The sequence below is a fragment of the Lampetra fluviatilis genome, chromosome 24 (genome assembly GCF_964198595.1).
Source record: "Lampetra fluviatilis chromosome 24, kcLamFluv1.1, whole genome shotgun sequence".
Taxonomy (NCBI): Eukaryota; Metazoa; Chordata; class Hyperoartia; order Petromyzontiformes; family Petromyzontidae; genus Lampetra; species Lampetra fluviatilis.
In genome coordinates, this window is record NC_136298.1 from 4,943,514 (window position 1) to 4,956,555 (window position 13,042).

Sequence of the window (13,042 nt, forward strand, 5' to 3'; positions counted from 1 at the left end):
TCATACCCCCCAGCCGCACAACACCAACAAACAAACAACAAAATTAAAAACCAAAGGATGAAAATATAACGACCCCCCCCCCCCCCCCAAAAAAATGTAGAGTTTTGTCTTTCAACAAAACAATACACTCGATACACACGACAGCACAACACTTCCGTTCCTGTCCACATGCAAAGTTCTCGTAGCACAAAGAAATTACACAAATTTATGTATGTTATGTTTTTTTTTTACCGTACTGCATAGATAGCAGTGCCAACTTTGGTCAAAAATCAAAATCAATAATAAGCCATAAGCACAGACAGGGTAATAACCAGCGACGTCACCGAAGCAATAACAATGGGAATAAAAACGGTCAAAACAATGTGATTAATGAGAATAAATCTGCGCGACTAATCGTGTCATCGACAACAACAACAACAAATAAACGGGTTCAACAAGCGGCGCTGCTATTTCTTTATTATTCTTATTATAATAGAGGAGCCCAAAAAAAAAGAATCATCATGAAACAATAACACACGAGGAAAAACTGCATTGCATAAATTGTCCGTATATTTGATACAACAGCAAACGAAATGGAAGACAGAGGCTCAGAGAGAAAATAGTGGGTGGGGGGGGTGGAGAGGGGGGGGGTGGAGAGGGGGGGGGGTGAAGTGGGGGGGGGGGTAGTGGGGGGGGAAGTGGGGGGCAGAATTGGGTAGAGGGACTGGGGTGGGTCATTTTGCCCAACACGAATACTGCGACTCGTTATCTATATAACATTGTGTTTTTTTTTTTACCAAAAGCGTTACACATGAATGCAGATGCGCTTATACAATATACGACCACTAGAAAGAAAAAAAAATGCTGATACATGTAAATCGTGTAACGAATGACATCACTCGGTTTCTTAAACGTATTTTTTTCCCCGCCGTTTCTTTCAATTTATTTTTTAAAACTACATGAAATACAAAGATGTCAGATCTTATCATCATAACAATCGCACGGATAATTCATGCAGCATATTAAGGTGCAGCAATGCATTGTGTAAATTAATCTCTTTTTTTGTCTTATCACACTTATTTTTGTTAAAGTACGTATCTTTTTTTTTCTCAAAAGGCAAGGCACATGATGTGGGTGCGTTTCATTTTTTTTCCTTTAAATTCAATTACCTACTTCGTGCAAATTAAAAAATAGCTTTTTGTTAATCCATCATATAATAGTGCCATTTGCAACGAGAGCCCCAGATTCTATATATCGTACATATATATAAAAAAGGATCACACAGTTGTGGTTTTCACACACTCCAGTCTTTGCGGCACATCGCCATTACCAATTTACTCCTCTCAATCGAACTATTCGTTACACGCTGCAACCAGCCCGATCGCGATCGTTGTTAAATACATGACGCACTAAGCAATTAATCCAGTCTGCGTTATTAGAGCCGTTTCAAATTAATATTGGGATATCAGTGTGTGTGTGTGTACACGTCCCGTGTGTATACACGTGGAACACGTGACGCAGGCAGGGTTAATTGCTTAGCGCGTTTCGCCCGACGTGTTCAGCAATCATCCGGCGAGTGCAGCGAGATCATTTGCATTGTACTGAGTTTACATTAAATTTCGATTTAAAGCTTTCGTGACTGCAGGGATTCATCTTCTTGGTTCTTTCGGTAAAGTCACGTAGGTAAAGTCACCCTTCTACGTGACTTTACCGAAAGAACCAAGAAGATGAGTTTACATTGGTAAACGGGGAAAGAGTGAGCGTGGTGGGGGTTGCGAGAACTGGGGTGTGGGAAACACACACGTGTGTGTGTGTATGTGTATATGCAATATCAACTACAAGTTATATATACGCGCATATATACATTCATACACATACATATCCATGTGTGTGTATGTATGTGTATGTGTGTGTATGTAGTGCAGCGGTTAGCGCGCCGTGCCACTAAACCGGCGACCCGAGTTCGATTCCCGCTCACGGCCACCGACATACCAGTGATGATTATTATCTGAACAGGTCATGGGCCTCCTCTAGGTCGACTCAGCCTCAAATTAGTACACTACTTGGTGCGATGTGTGTGAACATCGCCAGTAGGGATACAAAGGCGGCCGGGGCTGGTGCTAATCACCGACTCCCTCGTGTGCCGTGGCGGCCTTACAAATGTAGTTGCTAACAGCACTTGTCCCAACAGCCTGTTAAAGCAATACGGGGGAATTTTTTGTTTGTCTCTGTATATATATAGCTTAGGTGAAAGTGTGGTCAAACTATTATCCAGCAGTGGATTGATTGTATAATTGTACGTAAGGATTATCGTGGTGAGATTTTTCTCCCGGTATTCCGATTTCACTACACACGCTATATCATTTAATTGGTCAATAATAATTATTTTGAATCAGTAAAAAAGCTTTTCTGTGCAAAACAATATTAATATTATTTTTAAAATACATTTTCTGGGCATTAAAAAAATTTGATATTGCCATTTATCATAATCGTGACGATAGCCGCAACACGCATACACCTGATTAGCGTACATCAATGCACAGTCCGATCCATTTACAGATATCCCACCGACTGCTAATGGGCCTCTTTCGACTCGACAGGTGATTGCATATTTCTCAAGGATGGCTCCACATTTTACAGAGGCGATCGTTAACACGTTGCATTGAGATTGTTGGGAGACTTGGAGGGGCTTTGTAAAAGAAAAGCCGTCTTATCCATTCTCACCTCTCCGTTATTTCAGCGGGGTATCTATAAATGGCTCACACCCGGTGTGCATGCGCGCGTGTATACACACCTACATACACACACACCTACATACACACATACACACACCTATAGCGCCTGCGTGCGGCATCTACACGTGCGTAAACGCATGCGCACGGGGCTTAATGTCACATGGAGCTGTTCGGGGCTGATCTCCGGAAAACGACTCCCCTCCCCCGTCGCTGTCTGGGGTGGTAGGCACACACACCCCCCCCCATAATTATATATATAGAAACTGAAGCTCTTTGCGGAGAATGGGGGAAGAGAGGGAAGGCGATATGGAAGGTGGAGGGTGTGCGTCTGACGGGCACTCGGACACGTCAGCCACGTGTCTCCATGGGGAGAGCGCGCGAGTGCGTCGGCTTCAACGCGTGGAGGGAGAGGGCACAGAATATACACGGCGTGGAACTTGCATGCCGTCGGAATTGTCATGTTCAGATGTGTCGATCAGAGAGCAAGGGCGTTCCATATAGTGGTATCTGGTATCGTTGTTATGTGTGTGTGTGGGGGGGGAGCGGTAGTCTGGCGGTTAGAGCGCTGCGCTACGAACCCGGCGACCCGAGATCGGATCCAGCTCACGGCCAACGTCCAGTGAGGATTGCCTGAACCGGTCGTGGGCCTCCCCTAGGTCGACTCGGCCTCAAATTAGTACCTGGAGCGGGGTGTAAACATCGCCACTAGGGAGACAAAGGCGGTCGGGCGTGGTGCTGGCCACTAGCCCCCTCGTGTACCGTGTCGGCCTTAAAGTGCTCGCAAACAGCACTTGCCCCTACAGTCTGTTAATGTTATACGGGGGATCTTTGTCTTTGTGGGCAGCGGAAGTGAAGTGAGCTCACGGCCAACACCGGTGACGATTATCGGAACCGGTCGTGGGCCTCTCCTAGATCGACTCGGCCTTAAATGAGCACCTGGGTGGCGATATTTACACCCCCCCTCCCACACACCATCCGGGCTTTCATCGGCGTTCGCTCACCGCACTTGCCCTAACAGTCTGTGCAAGGCTACACGGGGGAGGGGGGGGGGGCTTTATCTTTGTATACTCGTATGTATATACACTTACTGGTAGTGTGTACACAGTGGATATTTATTATGAAGTGTATATAAATAGTATACATTGTACACGTATATGCTTATATATTTTATTGAAATGTGTAAGCATATATATACGTGTGTATAGCGTTTAAAAACCTGCTACTGTCAGCATGTGTACGCATGTAAGCACTGCACGTGGTATGCATGCACACATATATATGCATACACAAATATGCATATATATATGCGTGAAACCATAAATGGGATTCCGTTTTGTGGTATATGGGTATGCATAGTTACGTATGTTTTTATACACACACATTTATATATATATCCATGCGTGTGTTTGTCTTTGTAGTGCAACGCAGTTAACTCCTGTCTAATCAACACGTTTCGTCTTGTTCGCAATTGTATATGGTGCTACATCATAACGTTACCATCAAACACAATACTTTTTTTTTCAAATTGCTCCCGAAGATAGTTAAATATAGTAAAAAAAAACGATTGACGATTTCAGTTAAGGTGCATACAGATAATAATAGCCACGCTCGTTTAACAGTACAATTTAAATATTTGAGTGAATCATCACCAGGGTTTTTTTTATGGTCATTCACTGTGCGCTGTTGTGAACTATGGTACTGCATCGATGAACACACATACATGTATATATGGAACACCCTTGCTACCATCATCATTACTATTATTATTTTGTAGAAGCACTTATTATTTCGTTTGTGTGTTTTTTTTTTTACGCGAACACTCCTTTTAAACAGCTTTGCTGCACACCGTAAATTACAGAGAGAAAGAGAGAGATAACGCCAATAATCATCAACGGATCCCAATAAAAGATAAGATGTGTGCATATTTTTTTGTTTTAACGAAACGTGTCGTTTCGGCCCCGAATGTACATCTCTCTCCTCTCTCTAAAATAAACTCGCGTAATAGAGCAATAATATACTTGTGTGTATAGCCGGTATCATGTAAAGCCAAAAACAAATGCAAGACCCACAAGGCCATACAACACCCCTTTCTGACCGGCACCCCAATGCCACCACGCACCCCACTCCTGGCTCCCTTGACCCCACGTGAACCACTGGGGTCCCCCATTGCCACCCCGGTACGCCCCCCCCCCTCCCAGATTTGTTAGAGTGAACCCCTCCTCCTGTACCCCAATTGGCAATGCCCTCTCGCTCATTCAAATGCGGCCGCGTAAGCCCCATCTATTGTTCACGTGCGATAGGCGAGTGGAAAAGGGAGGTATGGGGGAGAACGGATGGGGGGAGGCGAGGAGGGGTCGGGCATCGGGGGGGGGGGGGTCATACACATCTTAAACGCGCCACCGAGAAAAAAATATAACCTATAAAACAACAACAACAAACAACGATAACAACAACGATAGCGATTCTTTCTCTCAGTTCTCCACTTTTCTCAATCCGACAAAGGCAAGCTATATTTAGAACTCCCCCCCCGCCGCCTATCCCGCCACCGACCCACGTGTTTAGAGTCCCAGGGCTGAAACTGGACTTTTACAAAAAATTAAAAAGGAAAAAAAAGTGAAAATTACAAATGTCTCATTTTTTTCTTTAAAAAAAAGACCTCCTCCCTCCCTCCCTCCCACCCCCCCAAGCGAAACTTCTCTACAACAGACGCCCGTTTTGTTTTTATCTCCCCACAACAAATCGATTGCACTTTGCCTCTCAAATTAATATTTTTTTCAGTTTTTTCTCGATTTTTGTTTGTTGTTGCTCGCTGATGTTGGCTGGAGAATTAGTTACTCGCTGCTGTTGCCGTGGAAAAAACAAAAAACAGATATTTTATTCTGTAAATCGTAAGCAAAGGTTGTAATTGGCGGGGTCCTTTTTGAATTTTTGATTCACTGTTTAAATGGGTTGAATAAATACGGCTAACTATTGTTAAGCCATAGTTATTTTGTTTTGCCCGATATATTCCGGGTTATTCTGGTCACCAAAGTCATGAATCATCGTTATTATTTTTGCATTTATTTAAAAACCATTTTTTTTACGATCTCGTGTGTGTGTGTAGGGGGTGGGAAGAAAAATTGCATACGTTGAAGCGATGCAACGATGTTAAACTGATCCACTACCACTATCTTAAGTATCGCGTCTATGATGTACTCCAGTAAAAGAATGCCCATTCACGTGCGGAAAAGTCTATTTGCATTAAAACTGAAAAAAGGTTGACTACTGCTACTACCGCTACTGGATGTTGGTTGGTTTCTATCCTATACACCGTGATGTACGTACATAAGAAGGCCATCGTCACTTGTAATTAGAAAAAAACACCACCATGCATGTTCGGTCGGGTGTCATCGGACGGCCACTCGCAAATGGCTCGACAAAGAATCACATAGTTAAGGCTGACCCCCCCCCCCTTCTTGATTTTGTCTTGCTCTCACGCACGCTGGTGCGCGTGTGTGTCCGTGCGTGTCCCGTACGCGTTTTTGTGAATCCTGTGAAGTGTTTTACAAGCGAACGCACTTTATAAAATACACGTCTATCGATGACAAAACGACACTAAACAGTAACTGCGTGGTCACATTCAATTCTAGAGCGGGAGGATGGTTTGCGCGTGTGGTGTGTGTGGTGTGTGTGTTTAAACGTACGCGAGTGTGTGCAACTTCAGCTCAAAGGTGAGCGCTACGAATGCGCGCGATTTAAAGTTTGTAAAAACGAGTGCGTTGTTTGAAAAGCGCGACAATTGGAATCTAACCCGGTCTGGAGCGATCGCAACAGTGCCAGAGTCGCGATCAGTATCCCGTGACCGTGCGTCAACACCCACGCAGCTACTGGATAATGCCCCGTCACATCGGCTGAAAAAAAAAGAAACTACTCCTGATGCAATGTAGCGCAAACATTTATATCGTTAATAAGCATCTAACTTTCATAGTAATCATGAAAACAGCATCTTCTGCGTGAAACACCAAAACTGCCGTTCAAGACTCCCCCGAACGAAACTCTCGGATTCAGCTCAAGTTTACGAAAAATGCATTCTTCTGTTTAAAACTGGGCGAGTATGCACCACTGATGTCATCGTGACATCGTTACATTTCGTCGTTAGACGCACGAACGGTGAATCCGCTCCGTTTCTGATGACTGAAACTGCGTTCCGCTGGTTTTCTTTCGACGAGTATTTTGTTTTTATAAAAAGAAAAAATTTGAGTTTTTTCTCACGTGCGACTTAGTTTTGCACCTAAAGGTAAAAGCAAAATGCACGCGTATATCTATCGATCTATCCGGTGAGTATGTTTTGTCTTTTCCCCCCCCCCCCGTCCCTTGCATGCACAAACGAAAAAACCAGCGGTCACACGTCTACACGAGCGAGAGTTGATCCCTTCGATGCGTAATCGGATTCTACTGAAGAAGAATGCATTTTGTGGCGCAGTCCACGACTATCGTCGGGACGTTACCACCACTTGACGTGATCACGAGGAGGAGGAGGAGAAGAACACAAAAAAAAACAACAGCGTTAATAAGTAAAAATGGGAATAGGCGACTGGCCAGGCGACACAACAACAACCTGAATTCTATTCATCACAGCACCATAACACTAGTCAATTACAACTCTGTTAGAAAACGGTCAGCGGTTGGGAGCGCAGCGGGTCATCGTGGCCATGCAGTTCTTCATGGGAGGAAAAATTATTTTTAAAAGAACCTCCGCTTTACATCCGAAATCGCAGGGATTCATTTCAAGGGGGTTAGCGACCTGGAGAAAAACACTCCCTGCATCCCCGGCACACCGCGCCGTGGATATCTTCCGGTAGGCCAGGAAAATATTCGGTGAGAGATGAAGGCCCTTGTGTTAGGACCGTGTCACCACTACCCCCTCAACCCACACCCCCCCCCCCCGGTTTTAATTGTTGGTAAATTTTATTCATATTTATTTATTTTTGTTTGGACTCGTATTAAACGTATGAGATAGCTCGGAGGAGCGTGTGAGTGTGGTTTTGAAACAAGAGACACACACACACACACGCGGGCGCACGTGCACTCCAGAACCCCAAGGACACAATTTACATATCTGCGGAGAACACACTGGGTAGATAATTACCCGAAGATGCATTATGGGTATCCTTCCAGCAAATTAAATTCGTCAATTTTAAGCAAAAAACATTGGGCAACTCATTATTACTCTTAAAATTGTAATAATAATAAAAATGGTGCTGCTGTTACTATTATTACAAATTGACAATTTGTTAATTCGTTTTAAGCATCGTACAAATGCCTCACTACGTGTTCACGATCAACAGCTTACGCTTCACTCACCAGACGTCAGCACACGGACGCGCGCGCGCACACGTAGCCCGGTGTGCGGCGGCGCCCGTCTGCGTGTTCGCAAATCAACGATCAGGGGGCGAGTAACGCCCTGCAAGTGTTGTGTCACACTCACGTGCGGGCGGCTGCTTGGCTTTTAGGTCATGTGACAGGGGGTCCCGGGGTGACCCCCCCCCCACCCCACCCACCCCCTCACGGGGTCATTTTCACCTCCGGGTTCCCTGGTCGGTGTCTTGCAAGGCCAGAAACTCACTGCCTCCCAACCGCTCGCTCCACAAGAAAAGCAATGAAGTCCGTTTAACGCTGCTGCTGCTGCTGCTGCCGCCGCTGCTGCTGCAACACAAATGTCCGCTGAGGCGACCTGTTCGCACTTTAATCATGCAAGTCTCCAGTTAGTTCCGGATGAGTTCATCTGTACGGTATGTGCGTGCGTGCGTGTATGGTGCGGCGGGCGGCGGCGCGTGCGTGCGTGACTGCGCGTTCGTGTTTTAACGTGTCCGTGCGTCGTTCCATTTGTTCAAGTTCTCTTTAAGTCGTTGCTGTTGATGCGGTTTGTTGTTGTCTTTTTTTTTCTTTTTAAAAATGTTTTGCTCGTTTTTTTTAGCTTTTCCTGGTTTCCGTTGTTGACTTTCTCCTACCCCCATCGATCGAGAATTTGGCGGGAAAAATCGAGGCGTTGCTTTGAGCTGTTTTTATTTTGCCTTCGGTCAGAAGCTTGGGAAATGGTCTGGCGGAGTGCTGCTTGAATGGTGAGGATGGAAAGCTCCGCTTTTCATCCCAAGTACCATGGCTGCTCTCACGACAAAAACAACAACAACAACAAAAGTTCAGAGAGATAAACAACAAGGAAACATTTTCATAGCAGCACAGAATCATCATCGTCATTGTCGTCGTCGTCGTCATCATCATCATTGTCAGTGGCTGCAGAATCATCAGAAGCCGCAGTGAGATTTTAATGATGGTGTCCTCATTGTCTTCGACATTGTGGCAATCATGATGATAATAAGCAGGAGCAGCACAACAATAATAACTGGACTAGCTTCGTTCACATCTAACCAGCAGCAGCAGCAGCAGCAGCAGCAGCAGCAGCAGCAGCAGCAGCAGCAGCAGCAGCAGCAGCAGCAGCAGCAGCAGCAGCAGCAGCAGCAGCAGCAGCAGCAGCAGCAGCAGCAGCAGCAGCAGCAGCAGCAGCAGCAGCAGCAGCAGCAGCAGCAGCAGCAGCAGCAGCAGCAGCAGCAGCAGCAGCAGCAGCAGCAGCAGCAGCAGCAGCAGCAGCAGCAGCAGCAGCAGCAGCAGCAGCAGCAGCAGCAGCAGCAGCAGCAGCAGCAGCAGCAGCAGCAGCAGCAGCAGCAGCAGCAGCAGCAGCAGCAGCAGCAGCAGCAGCAGCAGCAGCAGCAGCAGCAGCAGCAGCAGCAGCAGCAGCAGCAGCAGCAGCAGCAGCAGCAGCAGCAGCAGCAGCAGCAGCAGCAGCAGCAGCAGCAGCAGCAGCAGCAGCAGCAGCAGCAGCAGCAGCAGCAGCAGCAGCAGCAGCAGCAGCAGCAGCAGCAGCAGCAGCAGCAGCAGCAGCAGCAGCAGCAGCAGCAGCAGCAGCAGCAGCAGCAGCAGCAGCAGCAGCAGCAGCAGCAGCAGCAGCAGCAGCAGCAGCAGCAGCAGCAGCAGCAGCAGCAGCAGCAGCAGCAGCAGCAGCAGCAGCAGCAGCAGCAGCAGCAGCAGCAGCAGCAGCAGCAGCAGCAGCAGCAGCAGCAGCAGCAGCAGCAGCAGCAGCAGCAGCAGCAGCAGCAGCAGCAGCAGCAGCAGCAGCAGCAGCAGCAGCAGCAGCAGCAGCAGCAGCAGCAGCAGCAGCAGCAGCAGCAGCAGCAGCAGCAGCAGCAGCAGCAGCAGCAGCAGCAGCAGCAGCAGCAGCAGCAGCAGCAGCAGCAGCAGCAGCAGCAGCAGCAGCAGCAGCAGCAGCAGCAGCAGCAGCAGCAGCAGCAGCAGCAGCAGCAGCAGCAGCAGCAGCAGCAGCAGCAGCAGCAGCAGCAGCAGGGCTCTCGATTGTTAACTCGTGCGAGTGTGAAATCATTCAATCTGACAAACATCGGTCAAACAAGCAACAGACTCACTCACAAGTAAAAAATCATCTTCATCATCGTCATCGTCGTCATAGTCATCATCATGCTACCATTTAGGTAAATACACGGAGAGGAAAACATAAAAATAATTATGGGGGACAGCCTTTCCAGTTATGAGGACGTTAGCCATTTATGTGCCCCTGATATATAATATCTCTAAGTCCACGATGTTATTGACGATTGTCCGTTTGCATTAAAATTGAAAAAGTTTTACGATTGCTACTACCGCTACTGGATGTTGGTTGGGTTCTATCCTACGCACCGAGATGTACGTACATAAGAAGGCCATCGTCACTTGTAATTAGAAAAAAAAACCACCGTGCATGTTCGGTCGGGTGTCATCGGACGGCCACTCGGAAATGGCTCGACAAAATATCACGTAGCTAAGGCTGACCCCCCCTTCTTGATGTTGTCTTGCTATCATCGTTTTGCTTGAGAGTTGTCGTCGTTTTTATCATTTAAATCCAGACATTTAGGGAAGTCAATTTGCAGCATGCGTCATACCAGACGTCCCCATCCTGAATTGTGTTGGGGGCTTCGTCGTTAGACTGTGCTTGTGCATCACTAGCAACGCAGAAGTAGCAGCATCGCCAAAAACTTTTTTTAGATTAAAACAATTTGAACTTTTTTTTTACTAAGGAAGGCCCACTCAGCTATGCAGCTCTTTTTTCAGAAGCGACCTGGCCACAAATGATGGCTCAACGAAGTGGCTTATCGTCACGTGGAAATGCCTAGCGGCCAACTACTCTAAACGTTGATTTTAAATGTGGAGGGAAAAACCGGAGGACCCGGTGAAAAAATCCACGCGAACACGGGGAGAGAGAACATGCAAACTCCAAATATACAGCAGCAGGCGTCAGGGTAGGGGATCGAACCCACGACCTCCTGTATACCAGACGAGGCAGTTAACATCTCGCTACTATGGCGCTCCTTAAGTTACATCTACACGTATTTCACACCTAACACTTAGACGTAACTAATCACCGATGCTTATTAGCCCAGTGTTAAGAATTTAATCGCCCTTCAAACATAATCTGAGTTACTTACCAACGTCAGCAGCTGAAAAGACTATAATGGCCTAGTGTTCAACATGGTGTGATTTTGGTTTCTATTACATAAATGTTAATTAACTTTTTTTTTTGTCAAAGCTTTTCCACAGCACCCCAAATTCTGGCTTACCTGAGTCCAGCTCAGAGATGTGTTCCTATACTTAAAACAGTTGGAAGTTGTTGCATGTTAACACTTGACAACATGTGTGGGCTTTCATTCATATGGCTGATAATTAATTTCTACCGATTAACGCCTCACCCCGTCTACACCACGTGTTTGGGGGGAGCGGTAGTGAAGCAGTTAGCGCGCTGCGCTACCAACCTGCCTACCCGAGTTCGATTCCCGCTCATGGTTAACACCAGTAACGATTAATCTGGACCAGGTCCTGGGCCTGCCCTAGGTCGAGTCAGCCTGAAATGAGTACCTGGTGCAGTGTGTCAACATCGCCATTGGGAAGACAAAGGCGGTCGGGCGTGGTGTTGGCCACCCACCCCCTCGTATGCCGTGCCGGCCTTCATAGGTGCTCGCTAACAGCACTTGCCCCAACAGTCTGTTCAGGCTATAGGGGGGATCTTTCTCTTTGTCTGGCGGGCAATCAGACCGGCGGGCAGGCTGACAGGCGAGCGAGTGGGTCAGTGGGTCAGTGGGTCGGTGGGTCAGTGGGCCGACCCTGCTGGTGGGAAGTTGGGTGGGTGCGGGTTGGCAGGTGGGTTACACAAACACACCGGAGGAGCCCGTGGCTGGAGTTCACCGGACGGACACCAATCCCATTGGCTGGGGAAAGCGAACTGATTTTCGGGGCGAAAAGCCTGGATAATTAATGTCTGTTACTAACCGTAATGTTTTGTCCACGAGATGGCACCATCTTCCCTGTAGCCCTGAGTTGCTGTGTTGGACTGCTGCACAGCAACTGAATTGATATTGAAAACTATGTTTTAGGGCAAAGGTCACATTACAGTTGAAGGCATGCACATCTACAAAACACAGGCGGCGGTATTTCAAACGTTCTAAATAATAAGGGTAAAGAAAATATAAACGGGGTTAATTAAATTTCAGAAATATGCCACCGTAAAGATAAAATAAAACTCATCGTATTTGTCCGTGATACTGCCTTACAACAGAAGGAATATATATATTATAGGCTATACCACTTGCAAGCCCCATGACTAAATTCGCATAGAATTGCACCCAGATCTAGGAAGCTAAGCAAAGTCGACCCCGCATTGTGCTTGGATGGGCTATCGCCATGCATAACAGGTGTTATAGACTGCGTGGCTACAGCGTGGGCAGTGCAACACTTTCCATTGCTGCACTGTACTTATATGCGTCAACGTCTGTGCTCTCTGACTTCAAAACTACACAGACGAGAATGTCGAAGTATGGGAAAGTCAAATAAGCCCAATGACCAGAATGGTGTGGTGAGTTGCCCATCTTGCATGGGGTTTAAAGAGGGCTGCCCAGGTACAACATGATTAAAGCCCTTCTTCCGTGAACATTCCTTCCAATTTCCCAGCAGTGTTCTAGGCACTACGTGTTGAAAACGTGACCTCTCTCTGTAAGTCAGCCAATATCTGGGCCTGAATGAGGGCCATTGCTTGAAACGTCAGGTAAAAAAAGAAAATTCCTCTTGATGTAAGGCAGCGTTATAGCAAAACATGGCGAATTTTCTTTTCAGGTTGCATTGGTACACCCATTGACAATGCAATAGCCTGAATTTCTTTCATTTGAAGAGATTTAGTAATCTATCATCGATGCATAGAAAATAAAAGTACAAAAAAACCCAACAATATTTTTTTTTCAGATTTCGTCTTTGTT

General features: G+C 46.7%; 1 protein-coding gene across 11 annotated transcripts in view; it reads right to left on the bottom strand.

Moving 5' to 3' along the window:
- Positions 1-1,118: 1,118 nt before the first annotated feature.
- LOC144941091 (nuclear factor 1 A-type-like) overlaps positions 1,119-13,042 on the bottom strand; it is a 384,067-nt gene continuing 372,143 nt past the window's right edge. For 10 of the 11 annotated variants that reach the window (XM_078867567.1, XM_078867556.1, XM_078867559.1 and 7 more), the window contains 2 exons: positions 12,063-12,137; positions 1,119-8,856 (listed from right to left, as the gene is read on the bottom strand). In XM_078867567.1, the coding sequence (XP_078723693.1) occupies positions 8,839-8,856; positions 12,063-12,137 (93 nt within the window). In that variant the 3' untranslated portion in view covers positions 1,119-8,838. The remainder of the gene's footprint in view (positions 8,857-12,062; positions 12,138-13,042) is intronic. The other variant, XM_078867566.1, reaches the window with a different exon arrangement.